This window comes from Sorghum bicolor, chromosome 3, assembly GCF_000003195.3.
Source record: "Sorghum bicolor cultivar BTx623 chromosome 3, Sorghum_bicolor_NCBIv3, whole genome shotgun sequence".
In the NCBI taxonomy this organism is placed as follows: domain Eukaryota; kingdom Viridiplantae; phylum Streptophyta; class Magnoliopsida; order Poales; family Poaceae; genus Sorghum; species Sorghum bicolor.
This window is the reverse complement of record NC_012872.2, coordinates 69,831,619-69,850,813: the sequence shown is the minus strand read 5'-3', so window position 1 is coordinate 69,850,813 and position 19,195 is coordinate 69,831,619. Positions and strand designations below refer to the sequence as shown.

Below are 19,195 nucleotides of genomic sequence, written 5' to 3'. Positions count from 1 at the left end.
CCAACCAAACACACGGACAACTCGTCGTCACCAACCGCCACTTCACTGGCATAACCTTACCCAGATACTACTACTAGACACCGTAGTACCGTACACAACTACTGAACTACACAGATTCATCAGGCTAGATTTCAGTAATGCTGTCAAACACTGAAGTCTTGCCTACAGAACATCTTACAATGTACACGACTAGACCTGGAATCGTATATGCTGAAAGCAAATTTGCATTCTTTTACCCTATTTATTTTGCTTATAAAAATGAATGGGCTCATTCTTGTGTTTATTTCTATTTCTATTGTAATAAAGGAGCTTTTGCCATCTTTATTGACGTGCACTGGCTTACCAGGAAACAACTTGTAGGGCCACACAAGCTTCTTGTACAATCATTTTGAGGTGTACACATGTGAGATAACACAGAATTAAACACAAATCTCATATCATCTACGATTTTGCTAGCAAAGTACAAGTTACGTAGGTTCTATGGCAACGTCAACTTGGAAATGTTGAGGCACTTAATGCAAGAACTCAGCTGTCTAATTTCACTGGCTTCACTTTCTCCTTGAGAAACTGCCGAATGTGCTCTCGCTTCCAGTTATCGATCCTGCCAATCTCAGCCCATTTTAGATTTTCAGTAAATGAACCAATGAACAATTGAGAACACTGTTTCTACCATACATTAGGTACTTTAAGCAATTGGCGCACATATAGAAAGATGACAATTTATTCACAATAGTTAAACCTGTCACTTATAGATGAATGTTGTGCCAAGAGAAAATTCAGGCGACTTTAGCAAATCACCTAGTATTGACTACACTACTGCAGCTTTATGAAGCATTCCAGTAGAAGTACACTTTCTATCAATAAAGCTATGTTTTGAAGCATTGTTGCACAAACAAAACCTATCATTTCTTTACCTACTGTGTCAGTCATCAGAGTACTACATGAACTAAATGACATTACTGCAAGAGCAAGGATGATTGGAAGCAAACAACATATATAACTATATAAGTGTAATGAACTAAGACATGGTGATGATATGATGATATGAAATGATCAGGCAGACAGTTTTTATATTGTTTGTAATAACAGAAGTCTAAGAATGTAAATCAGATAACTGGAGGTTTATTCTAGAGTTAAGTAGGGCATGCCTTATGGTCTCCTTCTGTTCACCCTTGTTGTCAAGCATTATGAGCTTTGGCGGAGAACCATAGGAATAACGGGCTTCCACATAAGGGAAGTCATCTTTATCTTCTTCGAGGAAGCCAACAACTTCTGGATAAAATACCAGTTTTCTCATGCACACCTCAATAATTGCACCAGAAAATGTGAGCTGCAACAGGCAACAGCAAATAGTCAGAATATCAGATGCTACATCCAGTAGAAAAAAAGAACTATATGGCACTTCTAAGACCCATGCTCATCCAAAAAAGAATGCTGTGCTATTCAAGTGCAGGAGCCGATCAAAGCTCTGTTTGCTGCAGCCATGAACACAATTGTGGGAGATGGAAATACCACTCTCTTCTGGACCAACAATTGGCTCCACAGCTTGTCCCTTGCTGGCCTAGCTCCTCACATTTTCGCCCTGGTCCCGAAACGGCAACGGAATCAACATAAAGTTAGTGAAGCGTTGCATGAGCTATGACATCCAGGGTGCTCTCAGTGTCGCTGCTCTTGCCGAGTTCGTAGGAATCGTGGACCTACTGGAGGAAGTGCAGATACTGTCAGGCATCCTAGACAAGCATCAATGGAGACTCTCAGCTTCTGGACAATATTTGCCAAAATCGGCTTATGAGACCTTCTTCATTGGAGCAGTACATTTTGAACCATGGGAACTCATCTGGAAGAGTTGGGCGCCTAAGAAATGCCAATGCTTTATCTGGTTTGCGGTTCACAAACATTGCTGGACGGCAGACAGACTAGCGAGAAGAGGACTACCCCACCCAACCTGCTGTGTGCTCTGCGATCAAGTTGAGGAGGACATCCAACACATCCTGATTGGCTGCTTTTTCGTTAAACAAGTGTGGTTTCAAATGCTCAGTAAAGTGGGACTCTCAGTTCTAGCCCCTCAAGCTGCAGACACTTCATTTGAGGATTGGTGGATCAAGATAGACAAGCTGGCGCCTACAGTCTTCAGAAAGGGAATCAACTCCCTGATTATTTTGGGAGCATGGATGATTTGAAGCAGAGAAACGATTGTGTATTCAACAGGGCGTTGCCAAACGTGCAGAGAATCCTAACACACATCGAAGATGAAGTGCATCTGTGGTGTTTAGCTGGAGCAAGGGAGCTTGCATGGCTTCCTGTAGCAAACGGTTAGGCCCATCACTGTTGTTAGCAGTTGGTCATGTTTTATTTTGACAGGCGTGAATGTAACTGAAAGTTAAGGGGTGTGTGGGTGCTCTGCGTGTTGTATTTTACAACTCTTCTTCTTAATGCAATGATACGCAGCTCTCCGACGTATTCGAGAAAAAAATATATATGTCATTATTCTAGTCTAATGAAGATCTATACTCATTTTGGAAATGATACATGTTTTGGAAATCCCTATAAGTTCTAAGCCCTATTCAGTATTGACATAAACCAACTGACAGTCACAAACCAGCATAAAAACTTGAACTGTAAACCCTAAAACAAAGAAAGGCACAACAGATAAAAGATATGTCTTCCATATGACAATTCATGGAGATTCATAGTTCATACCTTGCTGATAGAATCATCTGAATCCTCGGTGCAACATTTACGGCAATCCTCCACCAGCTCTGCACACAACCAATAAGTTCTTTAGATTTGAATCAATCACATGATTTTAACACATAAATAGCACATGTGGAAATGAGTACACCCCTAGTTTCTTTGCCAATAGACAGTGCCACAGTGACTAATGGAGTCATGGAGCAACCGGGACAAAAGATGTTGCAAGAAGCAACAAACAGAGTTGACAAAATTATATTCCTCCAAATGAAGTGTTCAGTTGGTGACATGACTGATGTTTCCGATCCGTTCTGATGTAGCTAGCTTCAGCTCTTTGACTCTATCTTTAAGACCAATATTACTCGGCTTTTATAAAAAGCATATTAAGGACTTGCAGCATCTGGATAACACGAGTTCTATAGAGTGAGAAATCCATGCCATTGCCCGTTTCAAGTTTTATTAAAAGAAGGGTTAAAAAAAAACTCTCATCAGGACTGCAAAAATGGAAGAATCGTGGGAAAAATCTGAAATCCATCAATGCTCAGTGAGCTAATCCAATAGTTCTCATGCTTTAAGGTTCATTAATTGGGTCTTCATTGGTTTGTGGTCTAAAATCCCATCCCCATCTGAAGTTTCGGCATTAAAGCGATCCGATTTCTAAGCTGCAAGCTGGCAAACGTCTTCACCGAAATCGCTCCTCGCAGATTCCACACTCGAAATGAAAGAAAACTGACATATTCGGATCCGACCGACCCCTCCTTACTAAGTTACTCCTATGGCTACGCGTCCCCGGTTCAGATCGCAAATCTTATCAGGAGCGCACAAAGTGCGTGCTGCTGCAGCCCGCAGGTCAGAGGGGAACGATCCGCGCGTACCTTGGTCCTTGACGAACTCGGAGAGCGCGTTGCAATCGGAGCATAGAGCGAGGCCGGTGAACCCCAGGTCCTCGCACTCCCTGGCCCCGAGCCGCTCGGCGCGGCAGAGAGCGGAGCAGCACACGAGGACCACGGCGACGACCGCTACCGCCACGGGGAGAGACCGACCCATCCTCTCCCCTCCTCTCGCACCCCGACTAGCGTACGGCCTGGACTCTCCGGAGCTGCCGCAGGCAGGCACCACCGCGACGAGTCGTCGACGACGACGAAGACTAGCGGCAGGCCGGCAGTGCGGTTTCCGGCTTTCCCCCCCAGTGGCCCAGTCTTTCGAGGCTCGGTTGGTGAACAAGCGGTCCGCGGCGTACCTGGGCCTTGTCTGCAAGATGTAAATACGGGCCGGGCCCCAATTTGGCCGGCCCAATTTTTCATTGCTTGCCTTGCCGTCCAGGTCCAGCGCTGCCTCTCTGAAGTTCAGACTTGAGAACTACAAGTAGTCTGAATTCTGAATCCGACTGAGTTTTCAAAAAAAAAAAAAAGAAAGAAAGAAGAAGAACTCTGAATCTGACTGAAGCCTAATGCTCTGAACCAGACGATACGATCTTTATTGCTGTCTAAACATTTGCATGAATATTGCACGAATCTGAGAAATCGGGTGTGTTTATTCATCTCGTCGCCGAATCGTGAAGTGAACTCATGGATCGCGAGGATTCGTGATTACAGGCGTCTAGTCGACGTGATTACAGGCGGCGAAGAGGCTAAGCTATGCTGCGACTGTGCGATGCATTCTGGCGGTGGCGGTGGCCGGCCTAGATCTGTCCGAGAACCGCTGGCTGTAATCCATGCAGATGCGGACAGTCGTTGGGTGTGGTGTGAGCGCGCGGGTGGGTTGAGACTTGAGAGCTGGACGGAGGCCCGCTGGTTTTTGAACACACACCGTCCTCTTGGTAGGTAGGTGGCTTGTTGCTTTACGCACGCATGCAGATGCAGCTTTTGTTTAATCACGTCGGCTAACCATAGATTATTGCCGGTGATTCCATCTCGTCTCATGATCGATGATGGATGATATGATTGATGAGTTGAGGAACAGCGGGGAATGATCAGAACGAGAGCTCGCGGGTTTCATGTGTCGGTGCACGCGGGCCAAGTCAGATTTGCCATCTCTGAAAGAAAAAAATTCTGAAGTTCTCAGCGGCAGCTCCTGCTAGTTGTTTTATAAGTTTCCTTGGCGTCGTCAGGCAAATCAGCCCTGAAAACAACGTAACTCGCGCGCCGCCCAGCTGATTCGTCAATAAAGTGACGAAACGAAGCCGTCAGGCAGCAGGCTGATGAAGCAAGTCAATACACGCACGTAGCAGGCAGCAGCTGGCTTGACTCCTAGGAAGAAGAGGAAGGATCGACAGTTTGGCTAATTGGCTCACAGTCTCAGGCCTGATGGTGGATGAAAGATCGATCACACGGTATATATCTCCTAGTTTCTGAAAGTCGAGACATCACTGTTGGTAAAAGCTGTAGCCGATAAAATTGATCAAGCTGGTGGTGGCTGCTAGAGCAGACGTTGGAGGCCACAAACAAAGAATCCTATCCGTGGACTCGTTGTATGACCATCTCGGCTTGGGTTGGAACTTGGAACGCAAAGTCCTAATCGTAACCCGTGCTCTCTCTCTCGTCCAGTCAGCGTCGCCCACAGGTCCCTCCCTCCTAAAGGCATCAGTGCTTGGCCCATCACGGCATGCATGTTCCATTCCAAGCACGGGCGCAGGAGCACGAAACCTGAACCCTGAATTGGATAGAAAACGACGTAATTTTAGTGGACGGGAAAACATACGGAGTACTATGTAATATATGCACCTTATTTTTGTGTGAAGAAGAGAGAGTAGCAGCTCAGCCTCATCGTGTGTGCCCAGCTAACGAGGTGTTTGGTTATAGGTGTTAAAGTTTAACATATACTATAATTTTTTCGTCTTATTTGGTAATTAGTGTTTAATCATTGACTAATTAAGTTTAAAAGATTCGTCTCGCAAATTAATTTCTAGCTGTGTTTTTAGTTTCATAAATAATATATATTTAGTATCGGTAATTCTGAGGAACGGGCGTCCAACCGTCCGGATGCCACATCCCGAAGCCCATGAAGCAGTCCGGCCCAACAGGCAACTGGCCTACTCCCGTATATGATTTCCCCCATCTCTCTACTCACTTACTACAGCATGCCGTCGCGGCTTGCGTCTGCCTACCCCGACTCCGTTGCGCTGTCGCCGCCGCCGCCATCCCTCATAGCGCCTCCATCTAGCATCGCGCCCCACTCCAATGCGCCACTACCTCAATCCCCTCCGACTCCCCCTCCCCCCGGCACCTCCGCCCCGCACCGCGCCATGCATGCCATGCCTTGTCCTCCGCCACGCCCAGGCCAAGCGGCCATGAGAGCTGAGAGGGGCCGTCGCTAGCTGGACCCAAGCGAAGGCATAGGCGCAGCTAGGTGCTACCAGGGTGCACCACAATCCTCTGCCACCGGCTGGGCGGACCCAATTGTTCTCTACCTTGCTCTGCATCGCACGGAAGAAGGACAAAAAACATACATTGCAATCGTATGTTTTGAGTGTTTCAAATGTTTTCAGAGGTATGTTGTAAAAGTAGATCAGTATGTTTGCAAGTGTTTTGGAGGCGTGTTGCAAGTGTTTTAGAGAGATGTTGCAAAAGTTTGTTTAAAATGTTTCAACTGTTTAGAGTATGTTGCAAGCGTTTTAATCTGGATGTTGCATATGTTTCACACATATATTGCACGAGTATGTTCGAAATGTTTCAACTGTTTCAGTCTTATGTTACGAGAAGTGCTTTCGTGTTGCAAGTTGTAATTGTTTTATGTGGATGTTGCAAATGTTTTCCCACTATGTTGCAACAATGTGTTTTAAATGTTTCATCCGTGAGATGAATTTTGAATCCAACTGTTTCATGGGGTATGCTGAGTGATGTGAACGCACGGCCCAATGTCGAGGGATGGGGCACGACGAGCTCAGGGTTGATGGATGGGGACACAGTAAGCTAGGGAGCGACTGTCGAGTCTCGTCCACTCAGAGAGAGAGAGAGAGGTGGATCAGGGGAAGGAGCGGGGCGCAGTGACAAGCTAGGTGCTTTTGTGAGGTGGGGGCGGGCTGCGGCGTTCGGACACGAGGAGCTGCAGGTGCAGCATCGAGGGCGGGTGCGTGCGTGTGTGTGAGTCGGAGCGAAGTGGACCGAGACAGCGGGGTACTGTCCGATGCTAGCGTTTCGGATCAGACGTCCGGGCGCTAGCAAGTCCCATTTAGTATTCCATACATATGTCCAAACATTAAATATGACGGGAGTTACTTTACCGACGCCAATCAAAAAGGCCTTAAACTGTGTGGGCTTTGCACATGGTCTCACGTGCTTAGTCCTATGTTCTTCGGTTAAACAACGGTAATGACCTGTTGTTTCGTTGCTAATGCCTTACATTGGCTGGATCATGAGGTAACGAGATGACAGATGAGAGTGAACAAAGTAGTCTTTCGAAATTATAAGTTATTTTTAGTATTTTGATTATTTGAAAAGTCATGGCTGAAATATTGTTCGCTGATTTATTGTGAGAGAAAAACACTGTTGGCTGGCAGAAAAAGTACGGCTTATAAGACAAATGAATAATAGTTTTTATTATATACATCTACACATTTACCATGTCTAGATACATATAAAAATTATTTATCTAAAAAAAGACTAGAATGACTACTTATGATTTAGACCCGACAAGGAGCGTTAGGGTGAAATCATAAAAAAAAACACTACAAGGGTGGCCTTCTTGTAGCAAATGACTTATTATTAAGGGTCTAAAAATTCAAAAAAAAAGTATCTAAATGAGTGACGACTGTAAGTGCATTCGTTCCCGGTGTGAGTTTTGATAATTAATGACAATCAAATTAGGAACTAACCTGTCTATCAAGTGTAATCTACAGGTGCTAGTTCATTGATGGAATCAAACAAACACATTTGGTGAATCACAACACCCCCAAAAATTCTTCATTTGAGCGATGTTTCAACTCAAGAAGTTACCTAGTTTTATTTCTTGTTTGAGTTATAGGAAACGCCGCACTATCAAGAGAGATGCAAATTGAGTTGGTAAGATGAGGACAAAGGTGCTCAGGTTAACTTAGGTTTTGCGCTTGAGAGACACACTTGCACGCACGAACTTCTGGAAAGTTTCTTCTCTGCCAGGGTGAGCCGGTAGTACCGGCCCTCAGGGCCGGTGGTACCGGCAATGCCAGTTCTTCTCCTGAGTTTTGCGAGAAAATGAACTACCGGTAGTACCGGGCTTTGACCGGTGGTACCGGCAGGCCAAATTCTCGCAGAACTGCTTTATGCGGGAATTTTAACTGCCGGTGGTACCGGCCTTCCACCGGTGGTACCGGCACTGGCCGGTGGTACCGGCTCAAGGCCAGTAGTACCGGTAAGCCCTTTTCTCGCATCTTCTCCAGTCTTTTCCCATTTAGATTTGAGGCCACCGGTGGTACCGGTGGTTGCATCGGTAGTACCGGCAGGTATTCTGTACTCTAGTATAAATAGCTCTCCCATTCCTTCAACTCTAGATCTGAGAAAATAGTCTCCAAGCTTTGACTCACCCACTCTCTCTCCCTCTTTGCTCCTAGACTTCACTCCTTGAGAGATTCGAGCTAGAGAAGTGAGATTAGAGAGTTGGGAGCTTCGATTTGTGACTTGAGCACTTGGTTTCTTCGTCTTGCCGGTTTGGTTTGCATTTGTTACTCTTGGGTTCTTGGAACCCTAGCCGGCTAGGCGTTCTTCGTGGTTGCCCGTGTTGATTCATTTGTGAGGGCACCCCGAAGTGTTTGTATAACCCTTTGATTCTTAGTGGAAATCTTGAGCTAACCTGTGTGGTTGCTTGAGGGAGGAGACCTAAGTGGTCGGACCTTCGTGGTCACCTCAACAACGGGGACATAGGAACTCCTTCGTGGGGATTGTTGAACCTTGGGAAAAATATCTTGTCTTGCTGTGGAGGTAGCATCGACTACCCTTGTTCTTGTGTTCTTCGTGTTCTTCCTCTCTACTCTCTTTCATAGGTGAACAAGGGCCGATCTACGTTTTGGAGAAGAACCGAGCCAAGGGAACTTCAACATCATCCTCTACTACATCTAGGAGAGTGGGGTAACTCTCAGATCTGAAATCAAAACTCAATCTACTCTGATTTCGTAGCTCTCATAGGGCGTTAGTAGTACCAACAGTTGTGTCGGTAGTACTGGCTGTCTTACACCGGTAGTACCGGCCCAAACTGTCGGTAGTACCAGCAGGCATTTAACTTCCGCAACTTGAGCTTTTGAGTTTCAGGTTTTTAAGATACGCCTATTCACCCCCTCTAGGCCAATTAGATCCTTTCAACGACCAACCTCTAGATGTGGATCTTCTAGCTAGGCAAATATAGCTAGAGTTGAACAATATTGTAATTTATTTTCTATATTTTTTTTTACATTTCAAGATATTAGAGCATCTCCAACAAGAACTTTAAGCAAAGCCCCTACTCTATCTTTTAGGGCTAGAGAAACAACCATGCCCTTACTTTATGGAGCCACACAAATCTCTCCCCTCAAGCCCATCTCCCGATGGTGTCTAGGGAGCTTCCTACTATATTTTTTCACAGGAAAATTTTTGACTCAATTTGCTTCATTGCATTGTTTTATTTTTGTCCGGCTCTCTCCCACTCCATCACTCTACTCCCTCCAATCGCGCCACCACCTACATCTTCGTGTACATCTAAATAGGGAAGAAGTAGTGTCACCGGATGAAGGTCCAAGGCTGTTAGAGCCGTCCTTTCCCGTCCTGCCGCCTCCTCTGGTGCAATGAAGGCTCCTCTCCCATCTATCGTCTCCCCTATCATGGAGGCATGACTCCTCTGCCCCGACACCAATGTGCATAGCGTAGTCGATGAGAGCAAGGAAGGAGAAGAATAGAGAATAATGACTACATACCATATATCAATGTCTATTGAATGGATTTTAGGGGAATAATGAGTAGATACCATATATCAATGTCTACTGAATGGATTTGAGGGCTCCAGCTAGAGAAGATGCAAAAATAAAAAAATAGGTAGGGTGCTCTTCTGCCCACTTGTTAGAAAAAAAACCTAGAAAGTAGAAGAAGAAGCCCTTAAATGAAAATTAGAGATCATAATTTGACTAATTTTGACTGACAAACTTTAAAAGAAAAACCCTTCTAATTTTTTTTGTTGGAGTTGTTCTTACCTACCTACCTAGAGAGTTACGATAGTTTTATTTTCGTTCCACATAATATCATGTTTAATATCTCCCAACAATGGTTGATAATGGTCTATCCAATGTGCAAGTGCAGCGGCTAATTATTTGATGCTCTAAGCAACATTGTTATTGCAGATGGGAGATGGCAGATGTCAGTATGTACCAACGCCAAGCCAAATATTAATTAGTGAACAAATGAAGGGCTCCGATCGACATCAACCCCACCTCCTTTCTCTGTCTTGTAGCATAGTGTATTCAAACATCTAAAAATATACTTAAATATAAGGTATTCAAGACAAAAAAGGGTATTGTGTTAAATTACTTGCATAAATTTGGCAAGTAGTATATTGTTACTTGTCATTTATTAATCAGTCACCATTAATCATATATTGATAATAAACATCCGATTAGAAAACAAAGTGATGATACATACATATTTTTTGTTCTCTATTAACATGTCCTAAAATATTTAAAATATACTATATTATAGAATAAAGGGAGTATATGCAAGCATCTAACAATCAACCCAAGATCACAGTAAACAGACATACCGAAAAAACTATGAATTCACTTGCATGTTTATGGTAGAGTCCAGGAACAGAGATCCATACAGTGGGAACCACGAGGGCTTGTTTCGATCTCCTAACAAAATTGAGAATTAGGATGAGATCCAAACACTAGAATTCTAGAATGAGATCCAAACCTAATATTTGGAGATTTTTACTATGCAAAAAGCAGTAATCACTTCAAAATGAGATCCAAATACCCCTTACCTTTTTTCTCTACAAAATTCGGAATATTAATCTAGAATCTCAATATGTATGAAAATGATATCAAACAAGCCCTAAATAGACAAAAACAAGTGTATCGACCACGCAGATAAACTTTACTACCATAATAACTATCGTGCCCGTATAAAAAAAAACTATCGTGACCAAATTGAGACCCCTTTATTAGCTCGTTGTATCTGGGTCCAATTGTGGGACAGCTAGGAGGATCCACGTGGACGATGGAACTCATCGAGGCCTTGGTGGCATCACCCTTTGTTTTGTCCTACATTGCTCCAGGTGGACATGGCCGCAACAGATTTTCTCCTCCTACGTGCGATGGAGTGCTTTGCCAACAACACGTTAGCTTCAGCTGACTCCACGGATGAGCTGGAGCAATTGATGTTATGTGGAGTCATCAAGGGAGGAACCACGCAGCCAAGACTATGGTAGCCATATTTTTCACGTACACTCACAAACTTCCCACATACTTTATGGTTCTCTACTTCTCCTATTAACAAGTTTGGTCCTAAGAGCAAGGCCAATTGTTGAGATAAGTTTTCTTGTTCTATAAGACAAGCACCATACAACTAATTCATACAATAACGGTAGGTTTCTTGTCTTTTGATTAAATTTCCAAACAATTGATTATTCTTTAATCTACTAATCTCTTCCACCTGTCAGTATTTTAGTGGAGCAGAGAGCAAGATAACATACAAATGATATTGAATGCTTAGTTGTTACGTATATTAGAGGGCGTGTACCACTGATCGACGATTGCTGCGACAAGCTAGCTTGTCTCGTGTGCCCTCTCTCCTCCATGTCATTACTTTCGCTGATGTGCTGAGCAATTCGACAAGTTATTGTACCTACTCTAATAGGCAGCTACGCTACTTGAGCTGCAGCTGCAACTAGCTCATGTATTATAGTAATGAGTGTAGCTAAAGTAGTGCAACCGAGCAAAAAATAGATTTAATTCACTTTTTATATAAAATAATAAAAATGTTCTAAGTCTATCCATAAGGCTTTATAGTAAGGGCAACAATAACAAGTTTAGGTAAAATAGAAAGTCCAATAGACACGCCTAATTTGTTGCAATATAATGCCGTCTTTTATCCATAATTTCCACGTTTACTACGCATACGAATGTTATTTTTATTGCAACATCCAAAATCATCCTTGTTAGGCTTCACTCGCACCATTCTACGGCAAGGCATGGTTCCCTCTTGGTACGTTCTAAACAAAATGCTAACCGATCGAAGTAGGGCAGCCGTCAACAGCGCACCTGCCTCCGGTCATCCCCTTGTGACGCCACCCCGCGCGGCCGCACCCCACCATCTCCTCCCTCTCATCCGCCTTCGCCATCACCCCCCTACCCAAGCCAAGGCATCCCTTCCCTCCTCTATAAAACACGCCGCCTCGCCACCTCACCAGAAAATTCCCCACACGCGCCCACCTCCCTTCCTCTAGTCCTCTCTCCCCACCCACACCCGACCTCTGCGTCCGTGCGTTGTGTTTGTTAGGGAGGGGCGGCAACCGCGAGGCGCAAGCAATGGCGGCCGGGCGAGAGCTGGTGGTGAGTTTCGGCGAGATGCTGATAGACTTCGTGCCGACCGTGGCGGGGGTCTCGCTGGCGGAGGCGCCGGCGTTCCTCAAGGCGCCCGGGGGCGCGCCCGCCAACGTCGCCATCGCCGTCTCGCGCCTCGGCGGCGGGGCCGCCTTCGTCGGCAAGCTCGGCGACGACGAGTTCGGCCGCATGCTCGCCGCCATCCTCCGCGACAACGGCGTCGACGACGGCGGCGTCGTCTTCGACGCCGGCGCGCGCACCGCGCTCGCCTTCGTCACCCTCCGCGCGGACGGCGAGCGCGAGTTCATGTTCTACCGCAACCCCAGCGCCGACATGCTCCTCACCGCCGACGAGCTCAACGTCGAGCTCATCAAGAGGGTAAGTTAAGCCGCGCCACGCCACGCCACCCTGATATCCTTTCCTTGGTGATCGATCCCCGTGCCTCCCTTCACACCCCCGTGATCTGCGCACGGCCTTATTATTGTGATTGATCCCGTCGAGTACAGTATCAATCTTTCCGCCCATTTCTTGATTCGATCCCGGGTGGGATCTGGATGCGACCGCTAGGTTTCTTGCGCTGATTTCGCGTGCGGTTTAGGTTGCGGCGTCTCTAATTTTCTTGGGCCGGCCTGTTCTTGTTTATTACGTTCAAAATAAAAGGTATCCTTTTTTTCCCGTCGTCTAATTCGGGTCTTTGATGTTGAATCTTCCCGTGGAATCCAAAGATTCCGGGGCCAAAGTGGGCGCCTTTCTTTGCTGGTTTTGGTCGGATCTTGTTGTGCGTTCTAGTTGGCGAATTGTTCTTTTCTGGATCTGGTCATGTGGCTTCTGTGATTCATCCTAAAAATTGCGGGGAGACAGACAAGTAGTAGCAGTAGTAGTAATCCAATCCAAAGGAGAGCCGTTATGAAACTAGTCAAACCCCGTGCTTCTTGGATCTTCATCGGCGTGAGCTGGCCTTGTAGAAATCATTAGCCATGGCGTGTATTAATGGAGTCCACGCCGGAATTTTGTTTCTTTGTGGTGGGTCAATAATTGCAACTGACGTGACATAGTACTACTTCAGTTTCTCCTGCTCCATTGAAGATGTAAATGCATAACTAAATCTAGAATTTGGATTAGCACTATTCCATTTTCTTTACACCAAGAACTTGAACTAAATCTAGAATTACCACGTATCAGGTGTGCTAGATGTTTCAGTTTTTTTTATGCTTTCTGTAAACATGTTAAAAAAAGGCTGTCATTTGTAGAGTTTACTGGAACTAATGCAATGACTCAGATTGGTTCACTAAGCATCACATTGTCCATCCCACACCCCTCACCACCCCCTCTGTTTGGGTAAATAAAATCTTCATGAGTTGTATTTTCTACATACAGGCTGCGGTCTTTCACTACGGATCAATAAGCTTGATTGCTGAGCCTTGCCGGACGGCACATCTCCGTGCCATGGAGATTGCCAAAGAGGCCGGTGCACTGCTCTCTTATGACCCAAACCTGAGGGAGGCGCTATGGCCATCCCGTGAGGAGGCCCGCACCCAGATCTTGAGCATTTGGGACCAGGCAGACATTGTCAAGGTCAGTGAAGTCGAGCTTGAGTTCTTGACAGGCATCGACTCGGTGGAGGACGATGTTGTCATGAAGCTGTGGCGACCTACCATGAAGCTGCTCCTAGTGACTCTTGGAGATCAAGGATGCAAGTACTATGCCAGGGTATGCTTTTATAACTTTGTGATTGCTGCTTTCATATGAAAATGTGTTATTGATGCTAAATAGTCACGGGCTGCTTATATTGAACTTCACTAGTTCCTGTCTTTGCCAAATTCAAAGTGTACACTTTTAGCATATGTAACGGTGAAAGACTTAATGTGCAGCTGAGACTCACACAAGTTTACTTTGTTTGATTGCAGGATTTCCATGGAGCTGTCCCTTCCTTCAAAGTACAACAAGTTGATACAACTGGCGCAGGTGATGCGTTTGTTGGTGCTCTGCTCCAAAGGATCGTTAAAGATCCATCCTCACTACAAGTATGTAGCCTGAAATTTGTTCTTTGATCTGAAAAATTGTTGGTTCTACATGTGAATCTGGTCCTTCAGTTTTCAGTTTTACCATGTGGTTGAAATTTGGTATCTGGTGACTGTACAGGATGAGAAGAAACTTGTGGAGTCTATTAAATTCGCTAACGCGTGTGGAGCAATCACCACCACGAAGAAGGGGGCGATCCCGTCGCTGCCCACTGAAGCTGAGGTCTTGCAGCTAATAGAGAAGGCATAGATAATCGTATTTGCTATGGTTTCACTAGCTTCGACTTTCTGCAAATTGTATTGTATGCTGATCTGGTTCAGAAGAAGCGGGTGCTCCATCTTACCTGCCCTTTTTGTTTGCCCTAGTTCCCCTTGTGAAAGGGTGTTTTGTTTTAGAACTTGCAATAAGCAGAGCTTTTTTTTTATGTTAAGAATGCATTTGATACGATCAAATAATTAATCCATAATTGTAGCATATTTTTTAAAAACAAAAAATCATTTGAACTTTTGTTCAGTTGGTGAATGAATTGCATTTGGGGTTTACATTTAAAATTGTGGTATCTGGTCCTGATAAGAGATGATATTCACAGACAGAGCACACTGGCGGCATCTGCCGAATGGTTATGTAACTGGGCCACTGGGGCTTCATTGATCAGCTTTGTTTGTTTTGTATTCGCCTGTGTGTATTGATTGAGGTTCAGAGAAATTAATCCCAACATGTGATCAGCTTGAAGCATGCGCTCTCTGGTTGGTGCTAAACGGTAGCTGAGCTGTTGCATGATCTGCCACCTGTGGAATATACGCTGCATCTGCAAGTCTGTCCTTACGATTGCTGTTCCATCGCCTGCACTTTGCTCATTTCTGTATTATATGCGGAAGTTTGTGCTGTGAAGATCCTTGCATCGTTATAAACGTGACGTGAAGCTAGTGAAGTATTGTGATACGTATATGCAACAATCTTGTTTGTTTAGACGCTAGTAGTATATTGTTGTGCATCCAGGCCTCTTCAAGTTGGTTTCAGCGAAGACGACAGTTTTTTTTTTATAAAAAAAATTCGAAGCGTGAACAAGCATGTTTCGCTTTGCTCCACTTATATAAAGGAAGTACTCCACTAACGTCAATAGGTATGTGAGAAAACCACATGGTAGCTGACAAATACCAAGACCACGGTCCACAGAGATGTTATCAAACTCAAAAACATTCTGCAGGTTGATCATTAGACGGCCAGAAAACAACGGCATGATTCCTACAGGGCGGTACGGTAGCGCATCACTGTATTCATCACAGCACACGTACAGCACCAGGCAAAGCCGGAATCGTCTCTCACATGGTGACTGATGAACGGCGAACAGCGAATAAAGCCAACAGCCAGAAGCGAAACCAAATCTTTTGCTGCCTTTGGGCCTCTTCTCGGCGTTTCCCATTTCTAAAATCATCCGGTGCTTTTCTGTTGGTGCTGGGAATTGGCAATCGCAGCACATGCTACAGTACGTCCTGACGGTCGTCTCGACAGTCTCCCGGAAATGACATGTCATCGCCACGCCGCCACGTGTTCCTGGTAGTAGCTTTCATCGACCATTGGCGCAAAATCAGAGTCGACGTCAACAGTGACGCATCTGGTTCTCTATGTAAGGTAAGGTTCGTGGTTGAGATTTGCAGTGTGTTTTTGGCGAGGCATCTGTCGTCGATTGCATCGGCCACGGCCACCCACAACCACAACGGGCCAACGGCCGGCGGCGCTTCGCATTGTCGCCGTCGGCGAGGTTGGCCCATACAGTAACTTGGCATATGCCGCCGGCAGACGCGAGACTATGACGTGCACGGTGCCGGTGCATCGTCGGTCTGGTTGTTGTTCCACCGGACCGGAGGCTACCCAGATTCTCGGCAAAGGCAATCATCAGCGTGCCGCAAGATTGCATGCCGATGATGGTGCGTGCGGGCGTTGCGTTGCCTCGTCTTTATCAGCGAAACGAACAAGTCGAATGAGCAATGGTTGGCAGAAAATAAGCTACACGCATGGTGTAGTTTTCGCCGCCTGCGAAGTGTCAGCACACGGCACATGCGGGAGTCTGATGCTACAAGTTGGCTCCTTGCGTTGCGTGGGCGTGGGGGTGCGCGGTGCGCGGTGGCAACTGGGAATGTTGGTTGCGCCGCGGCGCCACTACTTCCGGTGGTGGGTTCAGTCAGTTCAGCGCATACGCCACGGTCTGACAGGCGCGTGCCTGAATGAAGAGCCCACTAAGAGATGGCCCATATATAGAAATGAAGTGGCAGCAATTTGATTTGTTTTTTTCACAAGTCATAGGAATTGTTGGAGTATATTAGGTTTTTTCTCTCGATAAATTTTAGCAATCTTTCAAAAGTCAGTTTTCTGGGACTATTTTTTTAAGGATTTGTTGGAGATCCTCACAATATATAGCAAAGGTGTTGTGATTGTGTTTCTATAATCAATCCAATCCCCAGGCCTATTCCAGAACACCTAAAAATGTTGTTTAAATTTACAAAAGTTTGTTCAGTTTAGAAAAATAATAGAGAAACCGTATGGGCGGAGCACGTGTAGCTTGTATTTTCTACTCCTTATGTTTTAAACTGTAAGATATTTTGATTTTTTAAGATATACAGACTTTGCTGTATATTTAAATATATAATATATCTAGATGTATAATTATTAAAACAATATATGTACAGGAACGGATGGACAAGTACCTACCGACGCGGCGATTTATTACGAGTCACAACGTGATCCACGCACGAGCAGCTTGCACTTGATTGTCCTAAAGCACTCACAATGCAAGACTCTATCATAGAGTCTAAGACAATTAATTACATATTATTTATGAGATTTTGCTGATACGACAGCATATTTATTGAAGAAAGAGGTAGAAAAAACAAGACTCCAAGTCTTATTTAGACTCTAAGACTCCAAATCTTATTTAGACTCTACGATAGAGTCTACATTGTGAGTGTACAGTATGTACTGTACCCATTTGACAGACCAGCAGCATCTAGCAACTTTGATGACATGGATGTGAAAGCTCCCCCAGATGCCTATTGCCACGCCCGCACGGCAATATTGAAAAATATTAATCCATCCATCATTGATGACTACGATGACGAAAGGCTGCAACAATTCATGCATCATGGGGGCCACCGGGCACAGGCAGCGGATAGACGAGGGTGACAGCATGTGCTCGGCCCACAGTCCTTAACTCCTTACCCCAGTCCTCAGTTTCTCACACACAAAACTAGAGCTTTACTTGTATTTTACTATCTAAGGTCTTGTTTAGTTGATAATTTTTTTTTAATTTTGGATACTATAGCACTTTTGTTTGTATTTACTAATTATTGTCTAACCATGAACTAATTAGATTCAAAAGATTCGTCTCACGAATTACGGACAAACTGTGTAATTAGTTATGTTTTTATCTATATTTAGTGCTTTATGCATGTGCTGTAAAATTCGATATAATAGATAATCTTGAAAAAATCTTAGATTTTGGATGAACTAAACAAGACCTAAACTGCCTCTAAAGATAAAAGAGAGAGAAAGAAGAAAGAGATAGGGACCAAAATGATATTTCCCAACCTTTCTCTCTCCTCAACGGATAGAAATAAATAAAATACGTGGCGTGGTGTCCGGTAATATAATTGTCAGTAACGAAAGTGTCTTGTGTTCGTCAGAAAACAACCTCCACTTTTAGTGTCCGCTAGCAAATTTTGTCTTTCGACTAATTCACTCAAGATAATTATAATTCTCTTTATTTAACGATCTACCTGAATCACGAAAATAATGTTTCCTGATGGCACGCCATGAAGTTTTGGAACCGTCAATTGAACCCTAAGACCTCAGGTGTTAAGTTATACAGTAGGAACTTGGAGGTACTAGTATGAACTACAAGTAGAGTACGTGCTCTGAGACGTCAACCCTTGAGGAGTAGGTTGTATAGATTTGTAACATGTATGCATCTCGGACAAATTGAAAACTCAACTTAGAGTTCAGAAAGATTTAGGTTACTTGCTATATAATCCACACCGCGCCTTATGCTATCCGTGTGTTTCACAGGATCATTATCGTATATCACTTTTGCTTACAAACATATCCTTGACCACACTGGCGGAGGGCAGTGGAGGCGAAGCTGGACACTTTCCCCCCTTTCTCCATGCGGTGGCCATTTCAGGTCCTAACTCTGACATGCACCCTCCCTTGCTTGACCATATGTCCCAATGAATAATTGAAATGACGCAACCCTAAGCGATTGGATCGACCATTATTTGTCCTACTCCAATGGAAAGTTGGCACCGAGTTAAAATACGCAGTGCTTGACGTGGGGTCTCGGACACCATACGTGCAGAAAAAAATATGAATATTTTTTTTTATTGTGGGTGGTTGCTACGAGCGCGACTGTAAAATGTCAGAATAAACAAAATGAAAGCCCTATCTGACAAAAGAAAAAAATATGAAAATGGTAAAGAAAAGAAAAACAATGCAGCACCTCATCACAACCGTCCAAAGCAGATGCAATTATGAGGTGAGGTGCTGCACCGGACTCATCTACACCACACATGCACAGATTTTTTATTTTTTATTTTTTGCCTAATCATCTTTATATCGGTGACTATTAGACTCCCGTTTTGTGCTCTCACGAGGGGAGGAAGTCTTGCTAGAGTGCTCAACCTTTAAATCTAAAATTAGTCGCTTCCAAAGAAGCTTCGTCTTGCTGGAGACGGAGAATTATATGTTAAAATTGTTCAGAAGTGAAGAAAGAGAAAAGTCGCCATGTTCGCTTAAACCTATCAGCTTTGTTTATCAGTCATGATAAAGTGTTATTTTCTCATAACAAAACAACATTAGTCGGCTTATCAGCTGTAAAAACCACCAGCAGAGGACCTTTATATCTTTTAATAAAATGTGGTCTATATCAATTGATATGTATTGATAAGAAAGTACTGATCGCCTTTAAAAACTTTTCGAAATCTTAATATGCTTTGTAAAAACAAATAGGTG

The 19,195-nt window shown here is 44.4% G+C and overlaps 2 protein-coding genes across 2 annotated transcripts; one reads left to right on the top strand and one right to left on the bottom strand.

Moving 5' to 3' along the window:
* LOC8056100 (selenoprotein F) lies at positions 245–3,888 on the bottom strand. The gene is made up of 4 exons (XM_002456728.2): positions 3,567–3,888; positions 2,701–2,759; positions 1,149–1,330; positions 245–601 (listed from the first exon to the last, which is right to left on the bottom strand). Exons 1-4 carry the CDS (start codon positions 3,736–3,738, stop codon positions 526–528), a joined length of 489 nt encoding a protein of 162 aa, XP_002456773.1. The 5' UTR covers positions 3,739–3,888; the 3' UTR covers positions 245–525.
* On the top strand, positions 12,007–14,742 carry LOC8056099 (fructokinase-1). Its single transcript, XM_002458864.2, has 4 exons — positions 12,007–12,547; positions 13,547–13,879; positions 14,077–14,193; positions 14,312–14,742. Exons 1-4 carry the CDS (start codon positions 12,155–12,157, stop codon positions 14,438–14,440), a joined length of 972 nt encoding a protein of 323 aa, XP_002458909.1. The 5' UTR covers positions 12,007–12,154; the 3' UTR covers positions 14,441–14,742.

Coding starts and splice junctions, on each gene's coding strand:
- LOC8056100 (XM_002456728.2), bottom strand. CDS start 3,738: ATGGGTCGGTCTCTCCCCGTGGCGGTAGCGGTCGTCGCCGTGGTCCTC. Junction 2,760..3,566: donor CGAGTTCGTCAAGGACCAAG/GTACGCGCGGAT, acceptor GGTTGTGTGCAG/AGCTGGTGGAGGATTGCCGT. Junction 1,331..2,700: donor CAGATGATTCTATCAGCAAG/GTATGAACTATG, acceptor TGCCTGTTGCAG/CTCACATTTTCTGGTGCAAT.
- LOC8056099 (XM_002458864.2), top strand. CDS start 12,155: ATGGCGGCCGGGCGAGAGCTGGTGGTGAGTTTCGGCGAGATGCTGATA. Junction 12,548..13,546: donor ACGTCGAGCTCATCAAGAGG/GTAAGTTAAGCC, acceptor TTCTACATACAG/GCTGCGGTCTTTCACTACGG. Junction 14,194..14,311: donor AAGATCCATCCTCACTACAA/GTATGTAGCCTG, acceptor GTGACTGTACAG/GATGAGAAGAAACTTGTGGA.